Raw genomic sequence first — 25,474 nt, forward strand, 5'->3', positions numbered from 1 at the left:
GTACCAGGTGCTTTTACTGTTGGGACTGTGCTTATGCACGTTCCTCTGCCAGGGATCCTCCACATCCTTTATCCTGGATTAATTCCTATTGCTCATGACTCAGAGTCTGCTTTTCCCAGGAAGAAATTCTGGATTACCATGGCTGGGTTAGTGCTTCCCCTCTCTCTTCCATAGTACTCTGCTTTTCCTCTTCTTACCGACCCCTTACCATACTGGTTATCATGGATCCCTCTCTAGTCTGCAAGTCCCATGAGGATAAGGACTTTGTTCTTGCCCCAAATTGATTGAGGCATAATTTACACATGATACAATCTTGAAATATCAGATTGGTAAATTTGATAAAGGCAGACAAGTGTACCCATCACCACAATCAAGATACAGGACAGTTCCAGCATCTCAGAGAGTTTCCGGGGGCCCCTTTCCAAGGGAACCCCACTCCACCCCCAAGCCCTGGCAACTACTGTCCTTAGGCTTTGGCATTTTTTTAGAATGTCATATGAATGCCATCAAACAGATTGCAGTCTTTGTATCTGACTTCTTTTGCTTTATTTCACCAGCAAAATGCTTTGGATATTCATGCACATTGTTGTATGGATCAGGAGTTGATTTCCTTCAATTGCTAAATGGGTGTCCATTCTAGGAACATACTGAAATTTGTTTATCCGTTCACTGGTTGATGGCCATTTTCGCTTCCAGTTTGCCACTATTTTAAATAAAGATTCTACAAACATTTACACACAAGTCTTTTTGTGTAATTTATGTTTTCAGTTCTCTTGGATAGATTCTGGGAATGGAATTGCTGAGTCATTTTACAAGAATTGTTCAACTGTTTTCCACAGTGACTGCTAAACTATTTTCCAAAGGGTCTTCTTTTGCATTCTTACCAGCAATACCTGAGTCTCAGCTACTTCACATCTTCATTGGAACTCGAGATTGCATCTTATCTTAACCATTCAGCGGGGGTGGGTATTATCCCGTTATGGGTTTGCATATCCTTGAAAACTACTAATGTTGAGCACCTGTTCATGTCCTTATGAGCTGTTCATATATTTACTTTGGTGATAGGTCTGTTCAAATTTTTGCCCTTTTTTTTTTTTTTAACAGATTATCTTATTATTGAGTTGTATGAGTTCTTTATATGTATGGATAAAAATCCTTTATGAGATGATCTGAAAATATTTTCTCCCAGTCTGTGACTTAAAAAAAATATTTTCTTAGGTGTGTTTTTCAAAAATTAGAAGTTTATAATTTTCATAATGTTTGATGTATCAATTTTATCTTTTATGGTTCATGCCCTTCAGATAAATCTTTGCTTAATCCAAGGACATTAAGATTTTTTTCCTGTGCTTTCTTTTAAAGGTTTTATAATTTTAACTCCTGCATTTAGGACCAAACTACATTTAGAGATGATTTCTGTGTATGATTGTGCAGTAGGATTGAAAAAAGTTATTTTGGATATGGGTATCTAATTTTTCCAGCAGCATTTAATGGAAAAACCAACCTTTCCTTCCAGTGAATTGTCTTGGAGCCTTTGTCAGAAATTAATCAGCCATATGTATGTGTGTCTATCTCTGCACTCTTTCTTCCTTCCTTTCAGTATATGTCTATCTTCATGTCAATACCAAACTCTCTTCATTAGGGTAGCATTACAGTAAGTCTTAAAATCAGGTAGTGTAAGTCCTCCAACTTTGCTCTTCATTTTCAAAATTGTTTTGGTGATATCAGGTCTTTTTCATTTTCATAAAAATTTAAAATTAGTTTATCCACTAACAAAATCCTACTATTATTTTGATTTGCATTGCATTGACTCTATAGCTCAATTAGGGAAACATTTACATCTTAGCTATGTTGAGTCTACCAAATCACGAGCACTCCATTAAGACCGCTCCAGGTCTTCTTTAAATTCTCTCTGCAATGTCTTAGAGTTTTCAGTATATATATCTTACATGTATTTTGTGAAAGCTATTCCTAAGTGTTTCATGTTTTTGTTTTGATGCTATCATATTGGTATTTTTGAACTTTTTCCAATTATGGATTAATTATTCAAATGATGATCTTAAAAGTCAATCTTCATGTTTTATTTTTTCCATAGTCAACAAGCACAAGCCATGGATCGAGACATCGTATCATGGAGTCATTACTGAGAACAATGACACAGTCATTTTGGACCCACCACTGGTAGCCCTGGACAAAGACGCACCAGTTCCTTTTGCAGGTGAGATGATGGCTTAGCATGGTTGGGTTTGGATCACTGTGTAGACAAGCTGGGAAACCTCACAAGGCCCAGGCTCCTGCTTTATAGCTGTTGTCACTATGCTGTGCATCTTATAGATCAGCCTGTGATTTCAAAGCTGTGTGCCGCTTCTGATTTCTCATGCAGATTCTGTATCTCCTTATGTTTTTTCTCCTTGGTGTCACCTCCAATGCAAGGTGATTATTTCTTCTTCTTCTGAGAGATGGTATATTGTTGGACTTTGGAAAGGTTGGGCCAGTAAGTTCAGTATGGGAATCCTCTCTAGAAATATAACCCATAGACAGGAGATAGTGTGTGACCCACTGTCGTCACTAACACATATCATGGACAGGTGAAAACTTGTAGCGTCATAGATTGGCGAGAGGAAAGGGAAAGAAAAAAGACCAGGCAATATTCGCTAAAAGTAGGACAAATCTGTGCCCTTGAGCTTCAAAGTGAGTGTTGATTTTGGAGAAGGAACCCAAACGCAGTGCCATTTTGACTTCTGCAGCTTGTGGACAGGGAACCTTCTCATTGTTTTCAAGTCCAACTGCTCCCTCCTCTAACCTTTTGCAAGGTCCAGGTCCCAGGAGGAGTGTGTGGAGAATATGGCTATGTCTCATGTTTCCATAGATTTCGGCAAAGAGAGGGGATGGGTGATGGCAGAGGGTGGAGAGACTGAACAAAGAATTTCTGAAGATGCCTGCAACATGAGTAATATTGTTAACATTTTATAACTGTCAGGAGACAGACAGGAAATTTAATGAAGGTTTTCAAGATTTCTAGAAGATTGCTTTATGATAGATGGGTGCCAGACTGAGGTTTTCACCATGATGAAGTCTATTTTTTTTGACAGTTTGTCTGCTACATTATGAGCTCCTTGGGCAGAAAAAATAGGTTCTTTTGCACTTTGAAGAGATAAGCTTTGTGAAGGGCCTTTTTTCATCACAGAATATTATAAAGTAAGGAGCGAGGGAGTGCGTTAAATGGGGCAAATTCAGCGTTATGTGAAGATAAACCCATAAGCATTCTTGCAGAGCATGGGGGAGATGTTCTGGACTCTCAGAAGAAGGCTTTATTTTGATTTAATGCAGAATGATAACCACTAAGGGCGCCTGACTGTGACTTCCATGGTGTTTGGAGTTGGGACATTTCCATACATCTTCCAGCCATCCTCAGAGATCTCAGCTCAACCAGATTCCACTGGGAAGTATAAATCCCGTGCTGTCTTTTCCAAAAAAGACAAGGTGTCTTCCCCAAACTTTGGCCAGCCCGGGAATGTTCCAACTCCTCTCTTTCTTGGACATAACTAAACGGTATCGGCAATTCTTAACAATCCCCTGAAATGAGATTTTAAAGCAAACACTAGCAAAAATGTTTGTGTTATGAAAATGTTGGATTTGGCACACACCGTGTGCTTAAAAAATTAGGTACAACATTTAGCTATTGGGAGATTTAGCATTGAAAAAAGAGGATTTTGGTTTACCTTGATGAATTGGATCAGAAATCCGGAGCTGAGCCTCGGCTTCCCTCTCTAGACACGCCGGGTGCTCCTGGCTTCCCTCAGCCTCTCCTCCCAAAGCCTGCGGCAGAGGCCCCTCCGCCAGGCAGCCCCTCTCCTTCACCTTTCCCTTCCAACGTGTGGGCCCTCTTTAAAACAGAGCAGAGCAAACCAATGGCATTTTAAGTGGGAAGTAAATGGATGCCGTTAAATCCCTTCAGTGTAGTGAGGCTTACTCTGTAAAAGGTGAGGGATGTGTCTGATTATTACGTCTGCCCCCCGTGTAGCCCTGTCCCATCCATTAGTGAACCTGGAAACTGCAGCAGTGGAATCAGCTGCTCTGCAGTCCAGCTACAACCTTCCTCATGTACAGACCAAAATGGGAGGGGGGAGAATTTCCAGCAGATCTGATACTTCAAAGGTGGGATTTACAAAGGATAACTTACATTTTTTGGTGATAGGGCTGAAGGACAATGAACCATTTTGGTGAAAGGGCTGAAGAGTCGCCAAAGGATTTCCTTAAATCATAAACCTCCCAAATGCCTTTGAACTTGAATTTGTATTCTAACTATTATGTGTCCATGGGTTTTGGGCTACATCTTGAGATGAAGGTTTACTTCTAAACCAAGCCCTGACTAGTTATTTTCATCTGAAGGCAATTTCTATACTCCTCCTGATATTTGCAGCTGCATTAAAAAAATCTTCCTTAATGCATCAAAATATAATCTTCCAAGCTCTTAAGAGCAAAAAATAAAGATGCTTTTAAAAACGGTCAAAGCCATTTTTCTCTGTGTTATTTATGATTAGCTCTAAGGCAGGACACAGGCACTAGCCATCCATCTATGCTGCAAACGTTTATTTTAAAACATTTATCTTAAAAAGAAAATACAGATTTATTTCAGATCCCTATCATTCTCATAAAATTGAAAAATTCATATCTGCCAGCTCCATCATTTCTTGAAGTCAACTGCAGCCTTTAGTCCCCCCTTATCAAACTGCTCTTGTATTGTGGCACTTTCTACCCTTTTCCCCATGGTCTTTATTTCCAATTTAGCCTGTGGGGTGAGTTATACGTTTTTTGGGAGATGGTTCCATTCGAATTGTATTTTCTGTCTTGTTTCTCTTGTGATTTCCACTCCCCCTTTAAAAAATTTGTCATTTGTTTAAATAAAAATCATGATTCCATTTTGCATATAAATGCAAAATTCGGGGATTTAAAATAGTTTTTATTGTATATCTCTTGATTATGACAATAACAAGTATTTATTGTAGAAAATGTGAACAATATAGCAAAGCACCAAAAAAAGGTATCAAAAATGTTTTTTTTACCCCCAAAGCCTTTGTTAACATTTTAATGTAGTCCCCTCCACTCATTTTTATACTCTCTTTTTCTATCTTATATTCAATACTATAATTTATTTTTCCCACTAAAAAAGTGAAAATACACCATTTTATTAAATATTGTTCCGCAGCTGATTAAATGGCTAAATACTTTCTTACTCAACAAATATTCTATAGTTTATAATTCTTTTTTCTAACTTTATTGAGATATAACTGACATATAACATTGTGTAAGTTTAAGGTATACAATGTATTGATTTGATATGTGTATATATTGTGAAATGATTAAACCATAGTCTTACCTGACTCCTCCATCACCTCATATAATTACCATTTGTGTGTGTGTGTTAAAAATATTTAAGATCTGCTCTCTTAGTAACTTTCAAGTATATAATTCAGTACTGTTTACCATAATAATCATGCTGTACATTAGATTCCCCAAACTTACTCATCTTATAACTGAAAGCTTTTCCCCTCTGATCACCATCTCGCTATGTGCCTTACCCTCCTGGTAACCACTGTTCTTACTCTTGGTTTCTGTGAATTTGCTTTTTCAAAGCTGATTCCACTTATAAGTGAATCCACATATAAGTGATAACATGTATGTTATATAAGTGATTCCACATATTAGTGACACCATATATTAGTGATTCCACATAACAGATCCTACATATAAGTGATACTATGCAGTATTTGTCTTTCTCTGTCTGGCTTATTTCACTGAGCGTAATATCCTCAATGTGGTTCATCTAAGTTGTAGCAAATGGCAGGATTTTCTTCATATACATGTGTATGTATATAAATATATATATACATACATATATATACATACATATATATATATAACCTCCTTTCATCTGTTGGCAGACACTTAGGTTGTTTCCATATATAGGCTATTGTGAATTAAGCTTCAGTGAACATGGGAGTACAGATACCTGTTTGATATCCTGATTTTATATCACTTGAATATATACCCAAAAGTGGGATTTCTATATCATATGGTAGTTCTATTTTTAATTTTTTTAGAGACCTCCATACTATTTTCTTTAGTGGCTGTACCAGTTTGCATCCCGTTAATGGAACAGAAGCATGTGATTTAGTGACAATATAATGAAATCATATTACAGTAGCCTCACTATCTTCATCCGTAAAATGATATAAGCTTTCCAGGGTTGTTGTTTTGATTAACTTTAAAGAACATCTCTACTGCATATTGTAGTGATTCAAGGTATAGACGTTTAATAAACTTGAGGTTTCTTTTCCAGATCTCCCTCTCTGCCTGTCTCATAGACGGGACATCTAACTCCCAGAGAGACCACGCTTTGCTCCCTGTCCCTGAGCAGGCTCACTGTGGGGCTGCACGTCTCCCTCTGCTCTGAATCCCACTCTCCTATTACATTGCCTTTTGAACCTGCCCCACCTGAGAGGTAGACGCAGCGGCTCTTAGTCCGTGAAGCTGCCCTCAGGCCTCAGTTGAGTCCATTAGACCTGACTCGGTTCTCAACCCAGTATCTGAGCCCAGTGGACAGGCCCCTCTAAGAGAACTAGACGCAGAGAAATCCTCGAGTAATAACAAAAACTCTCTCCACCGCATGGCAAAGCATGATAACGAAAGCAAATTGGGCACATTTTGAACTTATTAATTTCTACATGAGCCCCCCTGAGGCCTATTAGGAAACTGTGGAGACTTTTAAATTTGTAGGAAATTAGATTGCCTTTCAGAGAAAATAGAACTATTCATTTGCTTACATTGGGCCACTCCGGACATGCCTTTTGCAAGGACAGGGCTACAGAAAGTGATCCCAGCATCACTGGTTGGCTTCTCAGGCTGGTGACTCTCTGAAGGCTGCCCAGAAAATTGCCTGGGACTTGACGTGTCCTGGTTTAACTGGCTGGTGGCAACGGGAGGTGCTCTTTTCTCCATGATTAATTTCGTTTGTCCTCCTGAGCATTTTCTGCCGCCTTATCTTTGGACCTGTCCAGGGCCCTTGTTTGGTGCCTGATGGCAGAGACCATCCCTGAGGCCTTGGAGTGCCATAGTTTCTCATGGCCAGAAGGGAGTGCTGGCTGTGAACAGTCATGGGCTTTGACCAGGTGCCCATTGCTTTACACTTAGGCTCTGCTACATTTGCTAGCTGTATGGTCTCAGATAAGTTACTGAACTCCTATGAGGGTCAGTTTCCTCATATTTAAACAAGGGTAAACATAGTGTTTACTCCAGGTTAATATGTGGGTTAAGTAAGACAGTAATGCAAAGTGCCTAGAACACACTCATGGATCCCATTTTAAGTTCCCTTTTAAGTTCTCTTTCAATCTTTCTGGTTATGTTAGGGGGAAAGGTGCAGTGTAGGATTGTCAAGGTGTCTTCAGCACCTCTCAAACACCCGCTGATCTCTCATTTTGATAAAGAAGAACAGGCTCAATCCATAGCATTCCATAGGCAAAAGTGTCAAGGTAGAATTTTAACAGTCTGCTGTATTTTATTTAGGTTACTTTCTATTTGAGGCCAATATTGCTGGCTTTTCAGTTGTTCTCTTTTTAAATAAATTCATTTAAGTTTTTCTTAAACCCCAATTTAAAGAAAAATGTGAGTAAATAGGTGTTTAGGTAGTTTATGGCAGTGGCAAAAAACATAAAAGAGATCTGTTACTGAGTTCCATGTGAGACACAAAGAGAGTAACCACATCTGGGCCTCACTCCCCCATCCAGTAACCTCAGGGCCACTGAACTGGGCCCAGCCTTCTTCAGTCTGTCCTGCCCCATGGCTCTCTGTGCTGTGGTCCTGGCTGCGGAGGAGCCTCTGTATCAGCTTCACAGTAGCTGTGTCTTGCTTTGTATTGGGGCCATTCCTGAGGATGCTCCCTGCTGTCTCACCCTGTTCTCTGAGCATTGACGTGGCCTCAGTCAGAGGCCGATGCATAGCAGTCCGTGCAGAGAACCAGGTTCACACCTCTCTGGAATCTGCAGTCTGGGCCTGGCCATGCTAGGATCAAGAATAAGAAGGAAGCAGAAAGACATGGGCCAGTGTCTATTCATCCAAGTACATGTGGAAATTACTAAAAAGAGTAAAGAATAAGACAAAATTAGCCCTCACTCTTAAGACCCTGCTAGACTTCTTTTCTGTTCACATATAGATACATAGTTCATATTAATTTGGATCATAGTATATATGGTACAGAGTCTTTGTGTTTTCATTTCCCCAGACATCTTCAAAGCTGACTAGAACATATTAAAAAATATTACTTAAGTGCAGGCATAATTATACGTCATATAGCTGTATCATAGTTTATTTAACCATTTCACTATTTTTTTATATTTAGGTTGTTTACAATATTTTTCTATTTTTAGAAATCACACTGCCATTGACAACTTTGTTTGAAATATCTTTTTTATACAAACATAGAATTCGGTATATTATGTTTATGGTTTAATTCACAGATAGTGAGTAAACAAACATGTGTTCTATTTTCAGTGACAAATTAGTTTCTGTTGTCAAATGTTTATGTTAGTATGATCTGTGATTGTCCAATTTTTGAGCAGATGGTGGGGTTCAGATTAGACAGGGAAGCGAGAACTAGACTTGACTCCCACACGTGTCTGCAGTCTGTGGTGGGGCCCTCAGTGCCATCTCTGCCGGCTTCAGGCCTCCTGTGACGAATTCTCCTCTCACTACAGTGACTGTGATCTAAGGGTTTCCAGTTGTAGGCAAGATGGGGTTTGAGAACTCATCAAGATAATATACGAGTTGCTTTAAAGCTGAAAAATGTTGAGGGGTAAGGCCACGGCAACCAGTAAATAAGCCAGAAGACCTGGTCAAGTTGATGCTTGTGATCACTGAGGAGAGTGACCATGAAAGGGTCCAATTTTAATCCCTAGAATCAACACGACTTTCTTGACCACACCTATGGTCTTGATTCTGTTGGTGCTGGAGGGTCTGCCAGGCAGACTGGCAGGAAGAACTGATGTATCCATAACTCTGGAATTAAAGTATTAATTTGGCTCTGTTTCTGGGTTGTCTTCTGCCAGCTTGGCAGCTTCCAGCCTTGACAATGATATGGGGTTAAGGGCATAGTTGGGGCCCTTTCTTGGCTATCCCACCACGGGCACTGCATTCACTCCAATGTTTCCCTTTCACATTGTGTACTCCTCCCTTTATGTGCTGATGGCCAAGCAGCTCAGGGGGCAGATCTCAGCTCTACTGGGGTGGACAGGGGACCTTTCCCATAACCCCTGGGCTCCGGGAGCCTGGCACACAAAACCCCTGCCTTACTGAGATGAGAACCAACAGTTCTTCAGCCATGGAGATGGTAGGTGGCCACCTTCTTGGGAGGAGCTATACGCTGAAAGAATAGGGAGCTTACCAGGTTTGGGGGCTTTGCCTTGAATTTTCTTCTCACAGCTGTAACAAATCCTTCCAAATCTTTCTTCTCATTAATTATCCTCTTTCCTGGCTCTCAGTGTCCCTACAGCTGTCTGTCTGTGTATCCCCTGCCACTTGGCCTTTTGTTGTTGTTGGTTTTAATTTCTCTCGTGTTGAAGGTCATGTGTATTTTTGCTGCTTGGCAGCTTAGCCTTGGTAAGTTTAGGATGGCCGATCTCATCTGAAGATTTTACTCTCTGCCTCTCCTCCATAATGATCACGCTTAATCCTTGTATCCCGTCCTAAGACCCCCGTGCTCCCCATGGGAGCCTGGTTGGGCAGGTTCTTTCACAGCAGCTGGAGACCCTTCAAGTATGATCATGCGAGCTGCTCCTGTGCTGAGTGGATGCTAAGGGGAGGCACTAAGGAGAAGCACCTATGGGGTGGCTGGGGGAGGGACTAAGAGCCAGGGGTTGCCAGGCAAGGAGAAAGAAGAGGGAGAGGGTCCCAGGTAAATACTCACAGAAGGGGCTGGGCTCCATGGTCTGCATGGGGGTTGGAGGCTGTTCACCAGTGACCCTGACCTTCTCAATGAGAAGGCTCTGGTGAGGTCCTGCCCCAGTTCAAACTAATGTTTAAGGGAGAACCAGTGTTTACTTGTGGGCCTTTCACCCTCAGTTAGACTGAACAGTGAGGGGCATTCAGGAAGGTCAACCAGCACTGTTTGCCTTTGACTAAAAGTTTCCTGGGATGTGATAAAACCGAGAAGGTCCTGGTAAACTGGTGGGAGATGATCACACCAACAGGAGGGATGCGGAATTCCACATTAGAAAGCTCAAGTGCTGGCACTAGGAGAAAGCTTGAGAGAAGAGCTTGAATGTAGGGAGTTCAAGTCTTCTGGGATTCTGAGTTAATGACAGTATTACATTTAAACAGGATGAAAAGTGAGCAATGAAATGCATCATAATAGCAGAACTTCTGCTAGTTTATATGGTAACTGTGCAAATTAGAAAAAGGTGCCCTTCTTACAGATAGATCCTGTCCTGCACCAGAGCGCACGACTTGGCAAATGGAGAAAGCGGTAGAAGTCAGTCCCTATTTGTCACCTCAGTTGTACATCCTTATACAGAAAACAACTTGCACACAAAGGCACTAAAATTAGCTAAAATTTATTGAGCACTTACTACATATCAGGTATTTTATACACACTATATTAATTTTTACAGCAATCCTCTGAAATAGGCATCATAATCATACCTGTTTTTCAGTAGAGGCTGACACTAAACCAGGTTACAGTAGCCTCCCCTTACCCATGGGGGAGATGTTCCAAGGCTCCCAGTGGATGTCTAAAACTGCAGAGAGTACCAAACCCTATATATATATCTGTGTGTGTGTGTATGTATACACACACACACTAAATTTATATATATATATGTGTGTGTGTGTATATATATGTGTGTGTGTATATATATATACACACACACTAAATTTTTTCCTACACATACATACCAGTGATAAAGTTTAATTTATAAAGTAGGTACCATAAGAGATTAACAATAGTACCTAATAGTAAAATAAAACAGTTGTAACAATATACTGTGATAAAAGTTATGTGAATGACTTTGGGGTTATTATTAAGTAAAATAAGGGTTACTTGAAAGCAGGCACTGCCATACTGAGTTGATCTGATAACCAAGATGACTACTAAGTGTCTAACTGGTGGGGAGCATCTACAGTATGGAGATGCTGGACAAAGGGATGGTTCACATCCCGGGTGGGACGGGACAGGATGATGCTAGATTTCAATGTACTGCTCAGAAGGGCACGCAATTTAAAACTTATGAATTGTTTATTTCTGGAATTTTCCATTTAATATTTTCAGATTGCAGTTGACTACAGGTAACTGAAACCACAAAAAGTGAAATTGCACATAAGGGGGGACTACTGTACGTAATTTTCTATGAACACAGTAATAATGGTGAAGTTGTAATTCCAACCAGATGTTTTAGGCACTGCTGTGCAACAACTACCCAAAACTTAGAAACATCAACAAGCAGCCACCAATCCTTTCTCACGAGCATACCTGTTAAAGGGCAGCTCTGCTAGGCTCAGTGGGTCTAAGCTGGGTTCCTTCAGGTGTCCATGGGCTGTAGGCTGGCTGGCCTAGCGTAGTCTTGGTTGAGATGACGCTGCTCTCCCACATGTATTCTTCCGGAGGCTAGTGTGGGCATGTCAGCAGGCTAGCCTGAGCATGTCCCTGTGGTGGTCACAGAGAAGCATAAAGAGCACAGAAATGTGCAAGCACTTTTGCAAGCAACTACTTGGGACAAGTTTCTGTCCTCCTGGCTGAACAAGTCACATGACGAAGCCCAGAGTCAAAGTAGGAGTGGAATACCAAGGACAGGGAGGGCTGACAATTAGGGTCATTAGTGTGTCATTCTATCACAGCCTGCTTGCCCTTAGGCCACATGATTCACATCCCTTCCTCATGAAAGCTATGTTCACCCTATCCTAAGACCACCCCCCAAAGTTGGATCCAATCATGGCATCTGGTTTGAAGCTCAAGATTTTTGTGATCTTCATCAGGTCTGGATTTAGCTCTCTTGCTCCAGAGACGTGTGCTAGAAAGATAAGTTATATTCCCCACACAACCCTCCAGGGGAAGGGAAACCTCAGTAACATCCCATTCAATGAGGGACGAATGGTAGGCACAGGGCAATCACTGATCTGGCTCATAGCCATCCTGAGATCATGTGGGAAACTTGTTGCCAGGTGCCCCCATTATGAGGATGATTCTGTTTCCTAGGAGTGGTTTCCCAATCCACTCTTTTCTTCTGCTCCCTATTAACCGCTGTTCTCTTTTGCCATCATCTGGTTCTGCTCCATCCCACAGCTGCTGGACTCAGGAGGAGTGGGCACAGTGCTCCTGAGGTCAGGGAGGAGGCCTCATTCCATGGGGACACTCTTAGCTTCATTCACCTTCTTGTCAGTGTCCCCGACTCTCTGCAGCCTCAGCAAAAAGACAATGGGGTCAAACTTAGAACTCCAAAGTCAGGGCTCCATATAGCATAAATCAGGGAAAACAAACATCAAAAAAGTCAAAAGAAACCTCACCTTTACCCCACTATTAGAGATAAAACAGAAGACATAGGCACCCATCAGGCTCCAAACCTGAAGGCATCCCAGGGTGTGAGGGACTCCAAATTATGGCCTTACTGACAACCGTGATTCAAGCATGCTTATGTTACTTTCCCGCTCACTGCCCCTGGTGGCCCAATTCCAGGCCACATGGCCAAGCTCCCTTGCCCAATTGTGATGGGACCTGGGGTGGGCACCTGTCTGAAGGAGGCCAATTGGCTTCCTGTTTGGGTGCTGAGGGGTCACATTGGAGGCTGGGGATTGTAGATGAAGCTTCTATGCCATGTCCAAATAAAAGTTACGCTTGGTCAGCAGACTGAGGGGTGGCAGCTGGTCCCAGAGAGAATCAGACGTGCCTTGAGGGAACAGAGTGACTGGTCCTTGATGGGAACCGAACTGTGGCCTCAGTTCCTGAGTAGTCCTGGTGATCTTGGATTTGCATGAAATCATCCTCATTACTTCACTTTATATTCATTCTCTCTCCTCAGAGGGCTGAGTATGTCACTGTCCTTGGAAACCAAAGAGGCCAAACAAAAATCACCTGTTTATATGGTTTTCTGTATTGAAGGCACGGGGCATCGTTTGAGCTTAGGGAGACAAGGAGAAAAAAAAGCTCAAGAAATTTCAGATAAGGGGGCAGCACAGAGAAGAATGAACTGGGATTTGAAAGCATCAAGGAAATCCTCTTAAAAAGCCAGCTATAACTGGTGATCATCACAGTGAAATCAATGGTGATTGAAAACCAGTTCCAGTTGTCAGTAATTGGATCGTTTAATAGCCAAGCTTAGACAAATTAATGCCAATTCAAATCCCTTCTCCAGAAGCCATTTTCACGACTTATGACAGTGGCCATATTGAGCACGCCTGGAATCAGACCTCATCACAAATATTAATTATGAATATGAATTTGTAAGGTCAGTGGTTTTACTTTAATAGGAATTTGGGGCCTATGAATGCAAGTCCTACATGTCTTAGACTCGTTTGAGATTCCAAATCAAAGAACAGGAGTACCAGCAAGCATTTATAGTTTTTTCTGCTTGGCACTGTGTCTAACGTGAGATCACTGAATACCTTGGCATGAGTTCAGAGCTCAATTTTATTATCTTGTAGCTGCCTGTAATCACAGATGAGGCATCAAAGGCCAGCTGTCCCCCATGAACCTTGACAGTCTATATAAACTAATTAGTTTTTTATGAGCCTTCCTTTCAGAGGTTTGGAGAGAGGGCCTATTAAGCCGGGTTCAGTATAATCTGCAAACTTTTAAAATTATTATTATTTATCTAAGTTCCAGCTGAGTGTCATGGTAAATGCCGTCCCTTGCAGTGGTTGGCTTGGATGGACATGGACTTCATTAAAATATAATACTTTTTGGAAAGGTGAATCCCAGTGTGGCCCGAGCGTTTTCTGCATATTAATGATACTAATGGCAAAATTTCAAGGGCAAGGAAGCAAAGAAACTAATTTGGAAAGTGAGGGAACATTAGCAGAAGCCCTTCTACTGGCTCTACCAGGCTATGGATTGCGAGGCTAAAAGCTTTATGCTCTTTGCCCCTAAGTCTGACGCACAAAGAGCATCCCTTGACCATTACCCTATTTTGTGTGTATCTGTCTTAGAGTCAGTCCCTAAAGAGGTAAAATGCCACATATAACATTCACTGGGGCCTGCCCCTCTGCCATCCCTCCGCCTCAGCCACTCCTTGAGCCACCCCTCTTGGCGCTGTTTCCCTTTGCCTATGGTGTGTGCCTCTGTCCCACAGCCTGCTCCACACCAGCCTCGCATGTGGTGGGCTGGCCATGCCACTGGAGGCGTATTTCTATTTCTATTTCAACTACTCCTGGCTCCGGATGCTTGTCACTCTAATGCTGTCCTCAGTCGTCCACCCAGATACTGACAGGCCCCCAGTCAGCCCATGTAGCCGGGCACTGATCCATGCTGACCTCCCTTCATCATCTCTATGCGAGCCGGGAGATGGCCTTTCCCCCCTTCTGGCCCACTCTTGCTCAGGGCTCCCCATAGAAGTGTTGTACAATTCTTTCTGTTTTACCAGAGTCCTCCCTTTCCAGAGATGGATGGGTGCTCCCAAGCCTTAGGTATGCGGGATGGTTCACATGTAGGCCCAAGCTGTGTCTAACATTCCGCTCAGGTCTCTGCTGCTGACTCTGCCCTCTACCACCTGAGTTTTTTCTCATTTGTGATGTTTTTCTTTTCTCTTATAAGCTCATATATTCCTTCCTGCTACCTCATTTCCACTGGGCTCCTCCACCCATCCCAACTCTCATGCCCATATCCAGTCCATCAGACATGACTCTAAATTTCATTTACAAAGAGGGCCCTGAGCCCAATGCAACCCAGTGTGTGTAGCCAGCTTGCAGGCGAGTGGTGAGAGGGGCCATATAATTCCTCGTGCCCCATATCAGAGTCATACCCCCAGCCCCACAGGACTCCCACCCCGACGTGTGAAATAGACTCCTCGGTGACTGGACCGAGGAAGAAGCAGCTGCTACTCAGTGCTGGCTAATTGCTTTTAAGAAGGTTGATTTTTTCTCCCCTGAGTGGCGTCCTGGTGGCTCTCCACTCTTGCATTTCTCTCCTCTGCCGTGGCACTTGACACACTGGGCTGTGATTGTCTGTTCACGAACCTGCTTTAGCTCTGGCCTGAATCATTCTGTATCCCTAGCCCCTAGCACTGAGTAGGTGTTCAGTTAAAGTCTGTGGAATGAATGAATGACGCATTGATATTGTATCACATACCTAACTAACCTGCCACTTCTCTTACTGCTTTTGGCACATTTGCTCCTGCACTCGGCCAGCATTCTGCTGCACTTTCAACGCAATTTAATTTAATTGTCTGCTCCTCATACCAGAGAGGGTTTGTGTATTGTTATGTCCTGGCACACGATGTAGCTTAGAGGATCTCAGTAAACATTTGTTAATTCGAGTTGGAAGGACTGAGAGGCTAATAACCTACCGCTCGGCAGCACAGGGGCAGGGATGGGGACACTGGTGTTCAGGAGTCTCATCACACTGCCTGTGTTGCGCTCCGCAGAGGCTCCAGCTGACTTCCGGTGGCCCTCTGGTACACTCGAGAGCAAGGTCCTCCAGGGAAGCGTGTTTTCCCAGATCACCACTCCCACGCCCAGCATAGCCAGGGAAGGAGGAGGCCTGCCGGCCCAGGGAAACCTGAATTAGAGGGGACCGTGTTAATCCAGAGAGACTCCTTGTGGTAAGGAAGGTTACCTTAGCTAAGGGAAGAAGCAGCTGCTACTCAATGCTGGCTAATTTCTTTTAAGAAGGATGATTTATTATTTTTTTAATTAAATTCTTTATTTTGAGTTAAAGGTAAGCTTACATGCAGTAGTAAGAAATAACACAGAGAGATCCCATGCACTCCCTACCCAGTTTCTCCCAGTGATAACATAGTAGAAAGCTATAGAACAGTGTTACAACTGGGATGTTGACATTGGTAGTCAAGATACAAAACATTTCCATGACCACAGGATCTTTAATGTCAACCTTTCTTCCCACCCACTACCTCCTTTTTAAAAAAAATAATAATAATTGAGGTATAATTAACATCATGTTAGTTTCGAATGTACAACATAATGGTTTCATACTTGTATATATTGGAAAATGATCACTACAATAAGTCCAGTTAATATCTGTCACCATATATAGTTACCAATTTCTTTCTTGTGATGAGAACTTTGAAGATCCCCTTTCATAGCTACTTTTAAATATGTGATACAGTATAATTAACTATAATCACCATGCTATACATTATGTTCCTGTGACTTAATTTATAACTGGAAATTTGTGCCTTTTGACTTCATTCACCCATTTCACCCACCCCCTACCTCAGACAACCACCAGTCTGTTCTCTGTATCCATGAGCTCGGTTTGTTTTATTTATTTTATTTTATTTTTTAGATTTTATGTATGAGTGAGATCCTATGATATTTATCTTTTTCTGTCTAACTTATTGCACTTATCGTAATTGTATCATGTCATTATATTTATGTACCACATCTTCTCTATCCATTTATCCACTGATGGACATAAATTGATCCCACTCCTTCCTTAACTCCTAGCAACCACTAATCTGTACCATTTAAAAATTTTGTCATTTCAAGCTATGTTAGATAAATGGAATCATATGGTAGACTACCTTTTAGACTTGGTGCTTTTTTCACTGAGAGTTATTGCCTGTGTCAATCAATAGTCTATTCTTTTTGTTTCTGGTTAATATTCCATGGTTTAAAAGTACCACTATTTCTTTTTTCTTTTTTTAAAAAATTGATTTTAGAGAGAGAGGAAAAGAGAGGACGAGAGAGTAAAAAAGCATGGATATAAGGGAAACAGATCCACTGCCTCCTGCACTCTCCCTACTGGGGATCAAGCCCACAACTGGGGCATGTGCCCTGAACAGGAATTGAACCAGTGACCTTTCAATGCATGGGACATGCTCAACCAACAGTCACACCCGCCAGGGCTGTACCACGGTTTCTTCAGCCATTCACTCACTGCAGGACACCTGGATTGTTTCCAGGTTTTGGCTATTGTGAATAAAACTGCTACCAACATTTGTGCATAAGTTTTTGTGTGCACATAAGTCTTCAGGTCTCTGGGATAAATGTCAGGGAGTACAGCTGCTGAGTGGTATGGCAATTGCTTGCTTAGATTTTTAAAGAAACTTCTAAGCTGTTTTCCAGAGTGACTGTGCCATTTTACTTTCCCACCAGCAGTGTATGAGAGATCCAGTTTCTTTGCATCCTCACTGGCAGGTGATGTGCTACTCTTATTATAGTCATTCAGATAGGCATGTATGATCTCGTTATGGGTTTAATTTGCATTTCTCTAATGGCTAATGATGCTGAGTGTCTTTTCATGGGCCTATTTGCCATGTACATGTCCTCTTCCTTGAATTGCCTTTTATGTCTTTTGTCCATTTTCTAATTGGATTGTTTATGTTTTTACTGTTGAGTTTTGAGTGTTTTTATATACTCTAAATACTAGTCCTTTGTCAGCTATCTGGTTTGTAAATATTTTTCCCCATTAATTAGTCTTTTCATCCCTTTAACAGGGTCTTTCTCAGAGCAAAAGTTTTAAATTTTGATGAAGTCCAATTATCTTTCTACGGATTGTGTTATATTTAAGTGCATAATCCATTTTGAGCTGATTTTTGTACAAGATGAGAAACTTAGGTTGAGGGGCTTTTGTTTGTTTTTTATTTTGCCAGTGGAGGATCAGTTGTTCCCACAACCATTTGTTAAGAATTTTGTCTTTCCTCCATTGAATTGCTCTTGCACCAAAAAGCAGTTGGGCATGGTTGTGTGGGTCCATTTCTGGGTTGTCTTTTCTGTTCTGTCAATCTATATGTCTACTGCCCCATCAAACCCACATAGTCTTGTTTACTATAGGTATATAATAAGTCTTAAAATTGGGTAAATGAATTATTCTTATTTTTTTCAAAATTGTTTAAACTATTCTAGTTTTGTTAATTTCCCATATAAATTTTAGAATGATTATGTCTAAATCTACAAAAAATCCTGCTAATATTTTGATAGGAATTGAATTAAATTTGTTTATCAATTTGGAGAGAATTGACATCTTTACCATGTTGAGTCTTCCAATCCATGAACACGATATATCTCTTAATTTATTTCAATTTTCTTTGATTTCCTTAATTAGTGTTGTATAGTTTTTACCATACAAATCCTGCACAAGTTTTGTTAGATTTATACCCAAATAATTTTCTTTTAGTTACTGTAAATGATACTGTATTTGTAATTTTGTTGTTTATTGTATTTACCCATATTTTTGCTTGTGTTCTTCTTTCCTGGCATTCCAAGTTTCCTTCTTTTACAGTTTCTTTTCTGTTTCAAAATTTTCCTTTAGTTGCTTTTTCAGAATAGGTCTTCTGGTGACAAATTCTCTTAGTTTTCCTTTATCTGAGAATGTCTTGATTTCCCCTTCATTCCTAAAGCATATTTTTTCTGGGTATAGGATTCTGAGGGTGTAGGCCTAGGCTTCCTACACTGCATTTTTTGGCATGTATCGGCGTGAGGCCATAACTGCTAATGTAGTGTTTATCTGAGTAGAGTGGCTGTTGTCTGGAAGTTATCTATCTTGTTCAGCTATACCTTTCCTAGTCCTTTGGTTAGAGAAAGCAACTTTTGCTCTGGGGCTTTTTTGGTTTCTCTGAACCTGTTGGCAGTTATGAGTTGCTGTTTTCTTCAGCTACAAGTTTGGGATATTTGAGGCAAAAAAAAAGCAAAACAAAATAAGACACACACAAAAAGGAAACACCATTTTGTTTCACGGGTCCCCAGCTCCCCACCCAGTTTGCCTTCCCTCTGACTTTAAGAGTCTTCTTATATTTGTCTTACATACTTTGTCTAGGATTTTTAGTTGCACTTAGTGGGACAAATAAGTAAAAGTTTATGTGTGTTTTTTAAATTTATAAATGTAAGCCCCAAACTAGCAGTTCTTGTCATTTTCAAAAGAAGTCAGAAATCCAGAGTTTTGTGTGAAATTTCCAAAAAAATTTTAAAAAGTAATTATGTTTTATCTGTAAAGTGCTGTGTAAGACGGACACTATGTAGATTAAAAAAGCTGCTGGTTGAACTTGGCCCCAGGTCAGTAGCTTGTGACCACTGGTTTAAGCTATCCAGGCAATGAGGGATGAAGGACTGTGGTTTTGGTACACATGGAGATTTTCACACTGACATTTATTTATTTATTAATTCATAAGAAATTATTGAGTGTCTACTGTGTGTCAAGTACAGTGGTGAATGAGGCAGACAAGGGCCTCTCACTGTGGAGCTTTCCTGAGCAGCCCCTTCTGTTGTGGGCCTCACGATGGTGAAGTTTTGGAAATGGATGTATCTCTCTGAGCAGCCCCCTAGGTGAATCACCTCTCTGATGGTTAATCCCAGTGGATTCCCTCCAGAATCTGAAGTCATCTTTCTTGTTGTCTAAGAAGAATGCCTGGGGGAAGCTCCGTTGGCTCTGATGACAGTTAGAAGAGGGAACAGGTTCCTCCTAGCTTCATCAGACACCCTGTCCTGGCAGCTGGCCATTGTCTGAGATAGCAGAGCTTTCCCAAACCTCATGGTGGGGGAAAGCAGGGGTAAAAATACAGAATCACAGTAATGAAAGTGGAAGAAACAGGAGGGCTGACTTCTGGATGGTTTGCACATGAGTTACCATTGCGTGGACAGTGCTCCTGGAGATGGGAATTAAGGTCAGAGGCAGTTGTCTGAGCATGTGCTTGCCTGGTCAAGCCAGGGGCTGAAATGGAATGGGTACCACTTGGCATTTTCAGGGAAAAGGAGACAGGAATGGACCCAAGAAATAACCAACACAAATTCCTTTCACTCTTTTTGGGCATCAAGATGGGTATGAGATAATCGGCCCTGGCTCTGAAGATGCATATGGTGTCTTCAAGTCCCCTGGAATCCCAGCCACCATAAACACCCATAGTGGGAGACAGCCTGAACAGCAAGGGCTGTTCCACTCTATGTATTATACAGTATTGGGTTTCTGCACACAGATTTCATGGTAAAGCCAAAGTTTGAAAACACCAAAATTGAACTTTTTGTTTATATTCATATTGGAACATTATCTGTGATCACAACAGCAGCATGGTTATTTTGTTATGAAAAAAATTACTTCTCTCCTTTTACTCTCAGGTCTTTTCCATCTCAAAACCTTGAAATCTTCAGAGGTCTTTGGTAATTCCACATTTTTTATGAGTTTGGCTATAAAAGAAGTTGACTTACTCAGCTAGGAACAGGATGATAAATACTAATTGAATTTTACTTTGCAGAATCCTGCAGCTGGCGATAAGGAAGCTTAGAGACATGACAAAAACAAACAAATAGCACGTAGTTTGTTTTCCTGCACAGCAAATACAACCCTGCCTGACTTGCAGGTACTCCGCCTTTCCTCCAAAGGTGAGAAGGCCACAGTCTCAGCTCACGGCTGCCAAGGTAGCGGTCCCCACTATGAAATGACTGTTCAGTGGCATTTACAGCAAATTGCAGAGAGACAAAAGAGCGTGTTGGAAATAGACTGGTGTCAGACTATCTCGTGTCATAAAAATAATAAAAAATAATGTCTGCTGCCAGCCTACTGTGTGCCTGGTACTTTACTAGGGACTTACATACATAACTTCGTTTATATTTACTATATTTACTTTACATGAGTTTGTAAAGTTAGCACTATTTTTACTTTAAAGGTAAGGGATCTCAGGCTCATAAAGCTAAGTGACTTGCTGAGCTCACACAGCCAGGTGTATGTTAAAGCCAGAATTCACATGGACCAGCATCATTCTTTCAGATCACTGGCTCTCAACTAAGGGTGATTTTGCCCCCTCAGAAGACATTCAACAATGTTTAGGGACATTTTTTTGTTTTCTTAATAGAAGGGAAGGTTATCATGGCACTTAGTGGATAGAGACCTGGGATGCTGCTAAACATCCTACAATATATATGACAGCTCCCCACATTTAAGAATTATCTGACCCAAAATGTCAATAGTATTGAGATTGAGAAACCCTGATCTAGAAGGCAGGAGGCTTCAGTTTTAGTTTCTATTCTGCCTGTAGCTCAGAATGTAACCTTGGAGAAATTACTTTCTCTCTTTGATCTTCAGTTTTCTCATGTGTACATCAAGAGGCTAGAGTATTAGACTGGATTATCTCTAAGGTATTTCTACCTTTAATACTCTATGGGTCCTGGGAAACTTCAGAATTTCATTTGATTTCATTTGTGGATCTTGAAGTGGTCTTGAAAGTGCCTATGAATTGTACTGAAACTTTCAGCAAAAGAACAGAGAGTGTTGGAAGGCATCAATAAATTATAGAGCAAGGACACATGTGTATACTTTATGCATTCTGCAATAGAAAGAATGTCTTTGCATTGTATTGTACCTGGGTCTTAGCTGATGGTCCTGTTAACTTTTGACTTCTTACCATAATTAAGTTGCCCATTCTGAGCCAGCCAATGGTTGAGTCTACATGGTCTGCACCAAATGGGTATTCATGGTGTTTTGTTACCTTTGGGGAAGGCAGATAAGCTAACAGTGAGACTAAGATATTTGTGTCACCAACAGTTGTTTATATTATGGACACACAGACTCTGGCAGTCAGAAGAACAGCTGACCCCTCAGCATAAGCAGACCACATAAGCTTAACCCTGGCTTCATTCTCCTGGGTCGGCCCAGACAACCAGTTCAGGCCTGAGGAAGTAAATCATTCAAAGGCCAAAAATAATTTCTTTGCCAACAAATCACACACACACACACGTGCTTGCGCGCACACAAACCTACATGCACATAGATTAACCTACACATTGGCAACAGATTAAATCTTTGAACCACTTTGCTTGTGTTTGCTTTATGGGGATTTAATTTCACCTACTTTTTTTTTAAAAGGGGGCTCGTTTATTGTCAGTGTTCTAAATGTACAAAAAAATTAGAAAATAACCCCCCAACTCAATTCCCCCCACACCCACAACACAAATAATTTTTCCCAAAACCACAGACATAAACTGGTCCTGGTATTTCAGAACTTCAGTGCACTAAAGATTCATTGCTAATGCTTTTGTGAAGATCCATGGAATGAAAGCAGGTAGGAATTTGCTTGAATTTTAGAGAGGAGGGCACTTGAGAATTGGTAAATTCAATTGGTAAATTAAATTGTCTACTCTCTATGAGTTATGGGATAGAATGTAGGTGTGGGCATGATTCAGTTCCTGCTTTAAAGGACCTGGCAGCCTCTCAGTGAGGAGGCATTTAGAGCTGGGTTGGAGGTGAATGGCACTGCTGCAGCTTTAGATGCTATGAGGCTGGACCAGAGTCACAAGGCTGGGTGAGCTTCTTGCAGGTGGAATGATTCTGCATCATCAGGACTGAGCAGAACATCAGACACACAAAAGCCTCACTGAACACTACCAAGCGCACAACTCTGTCTCATAATCGTACTTATGCTGCATTGAAGGGGTTACCATATTCTGCTCTTCATGGACTAGAAACTCTGTGTAGGCAGGAACTCCAACTTGTTCATCTCAGTATCCCCTGCACCTGGCCCAGGGAGACACTGAGGAATAAATGAATTCACGCACAACTGAGGGGCACTACCAAGTGCCCTGTATTCCAAGGACTGCAAAATCTCTGAGGGTTTGGCAGGGATCTTGAAACATGAGGCAGAGAAAAGTAGGGGGGACACTTCCAGAGCAGGAGGGCAAAGTTAGGGTGCCTTTTCCTGGTGAGAATCGTGAGCTTTTTGGTGTCTGAGACCTGTATGAGTTTTCACTTGCTGCGTAACAAAGTTCTACACGTTTAATGACTGAATGTCCATTTATAAGAGTTGATGCGAGTCTGAGTCAGGAGACTGGGTACAATGTGGCTGAGTCTCCTGCTCAGGGTCTCATCCAGCTAAATCCACTGAGTCGGTGGGGCTATGTCCACATCTGGAGCTGAGGTCCTCTTCTAGGCTATTGGTAGATTTCAGCTTCTTGTGGCTGTAGGACTGAAGTCCTTGCTTTCCTTCTGGCTGCCAGCCAGGGGATGTTCTCAGCTCCTAAAAGCTCTTGTAAAGAAAATAGCATGTAGTATATGCCAGACACTTCACATAGATTATTTCATTTAGCTCTCCAAACAGAGGTCAGCAAACTTTTTCTTAAAGCATCCAATAGTAAATATTTAATGCTTTGTAGGTTAAGAAAGACCATCAAGGATATTAGTAGGTACTTAATATAAACATTTAAAATGTTAAACAGGCTGTAAAAAATAGGCTGGCTGAATTTAGCCCATTGGTAGTCATTTTCTGTCTCCCTGCTGTGAACAGTCCCATTAGACTAAAGTGACTATTACCCTCACTTTAGAGATGAATAAATGAGACACAGGGCCTTTAGGTTATTTGCCTCTAATAACCTGGAATAACCTTGGGTGACTCTCTCAGCACCCAAATGGGTCTGGTTCTGATTCCCAGGTCTGATTCCTCAAGGCCTGATTAGAACCAACATCTGTTCATCTTCCAACTAGATGCTAATCCGCCCCCCTCTTAAGTCCTCACAAGGGCGACAGGGCCAGTAGGTGGAAAAACACAGTCTAGCACATGCAAGTTGTGTGGTCTCAGGCAGCCATGAAGAACATTACCTTAGACTTATCTGGCCCCTTGGCCTCTGGCCGATGGGGGTCAGGGGTGGTGGCGGCAGTGAGAGCTCTCCTTGGGAGGAAATGAGAGAAAGGCTTTGTGGATGTCCAGGCTTACTGTCAGAGTGACCCTTTATCTAGTCATTCATTTCCATGCCTAAACATCCCAATCACCTGGGTAGCTGTCTAAAGAACACATTTGTGGGCTTCATCTCTAGAATTCAATTCAGTAGGTCTGGCGTGGACCTGGGAATCAGAATTGTTTTAAAGCTTTCTGGGCAATTCTGATGCAGAGCCAAATACAAGCCACTAAATAGATCAGTGTTTCCAATCAGCTGGGTTGCTTGTCAAATTTGGAGCCACCCAGGCCCCTGCCCAGGTAGTTCTTGTCACCAGGTATGGTTAGGACATACTGGGCATCTTTTCTCCCAATCTCCTTTCTCTCCAGAGTGCCCACACTTGCATGCAGCTGGGGTCCTCAGAAACTGGCCTCCTCAGAGATTGGGTTGGTGACCCTGGGGTGAGTTTTGGACAGATAAGTGAATAACAAGCACCACAGGTGCCTCTGATGTTTTCTAAAGTTTGGGGCCCAATTGTATAAAGCTAAATGAGTGTACCTGGCCATCAGGTAGACTCAACAGAGTTTGCTTCTAGCAGTCACTTCATTAGGCTTTAATGACATTTAATCCAAAGCAGACAGTGGGTGTTAGAAGTTACAAAGGTCTTTTAGATTTAGTAGCACTGAACTCAAACACTATGCACAAATAGAGTTCAGATTCTGGCTGGAGTGCATTATTTATGTTAGGATTGGAGCAGCTGGTGGCTGTTTCCAGGTGTTTCCTAGGAGACCTTTGGTGTGGGCACAGAGACAGTTCAGCCCTGAGGAATCTGTTCTGCATGTAGCTTCATGCTTCTTCCCCTGGGAGCTTCATTCTAAGCAGAAGCTTTATAAATCAGTCTCAAGTTTGTCCTGCTCAAGGTCATCATAAAAACAAGATGTATTTGCTCCTTCTAAAGGACTTGGTTATTGTATGGTGCAGTGGTTTTTAGTCATTAAAAAAATCACAGTCCCTGTGAGATCTAATGAAAGATACAGAATTTAATACCTGAAAAGTGCTTGGAGGATTTCACAGAAGTTTTAAGGAATTCACGAACCCCTAAACTACTACATCCTTAAACTCAAGGTAATGACCTCCAAATATAGGAGAAAGTCTTAGGAGGGGAAGAGAGGGGTCCTATGTTTAAAATAGAGTTAACTTGTTTGTCAGTGGTCAACAAACCACACAACATTTTGGGAGTGCTGATACCATCTTCTTTATATTTAAGGGATAGCTGTGAAAATAACAAAATATATCACGGATGTGAAAGTATCTGGAATCATTTAAAAGGTTATTTTGACATGCAAAATCCTGCTATTAGGTTTTAAAAACAAGTATTTCTTGTTCTAAGGTGTGAGAGTTTTCCCTCAATCTCATTATGAGGCATTGTGTATATATAATAAAAAACTTAAAAGGGCATCAAAGACAGCATTTATCAATGATCCAACTGAATTTAACAAATACAGGGATGGGCAAAAGTAGGCTTACAGTTGTTCATATGGAAAATAATACAATTATTAATAAATAATAATACAAGAATAAACTCTGTGTTTTGTGTACTCACAGCAGTAAACCTACTTTTGCCCACCCCTGTGTTACTGAGTCTTTCACTGGTGTCTGCTCCAGGACACCTCCCCCACCTGCC

The 25,474-nt window shown here is 41.5% G+C and overlaps 1 protein-coding gene across 1 annotated transcript in view; it reads left to right on the top strand.

The window, feature by feature from the left end:
• The window catches only part of CLSTN2 (calsyntenin 2), a 492,496-nt gene that overhangs the window by 194,726 nt on the left and 272,296 nt on the right, over positions 1–25,474 (top strand). Inside the window, exon 2 of the mRNA XM_087824962.1 lies at positions 2,093–2,215. Coding sequence (XP_087681088.1) covers positions 2,093–2,215 — 123 coding nt within the window. The remainder of the gene's footprint in view (positions 1–2,092; positions 2,216–25,474) is intronic.

This window comes from Miniopterus natalensis, chromosome 15 (assembly GCF_054644295.1).
Source record: "Miniopterus natalensis isolate mMinNat1 chromosome 15, mMinNat1.hap1, whole genome shotgun sequence".
Classification (NCBI taxonomy): domain Eukaryota; kingdom Metazoa; phylum Chordata; class Mammalia; order Chiroptera; family Miniopteridae; genus Miniopterus; species Miniopterus natalensis.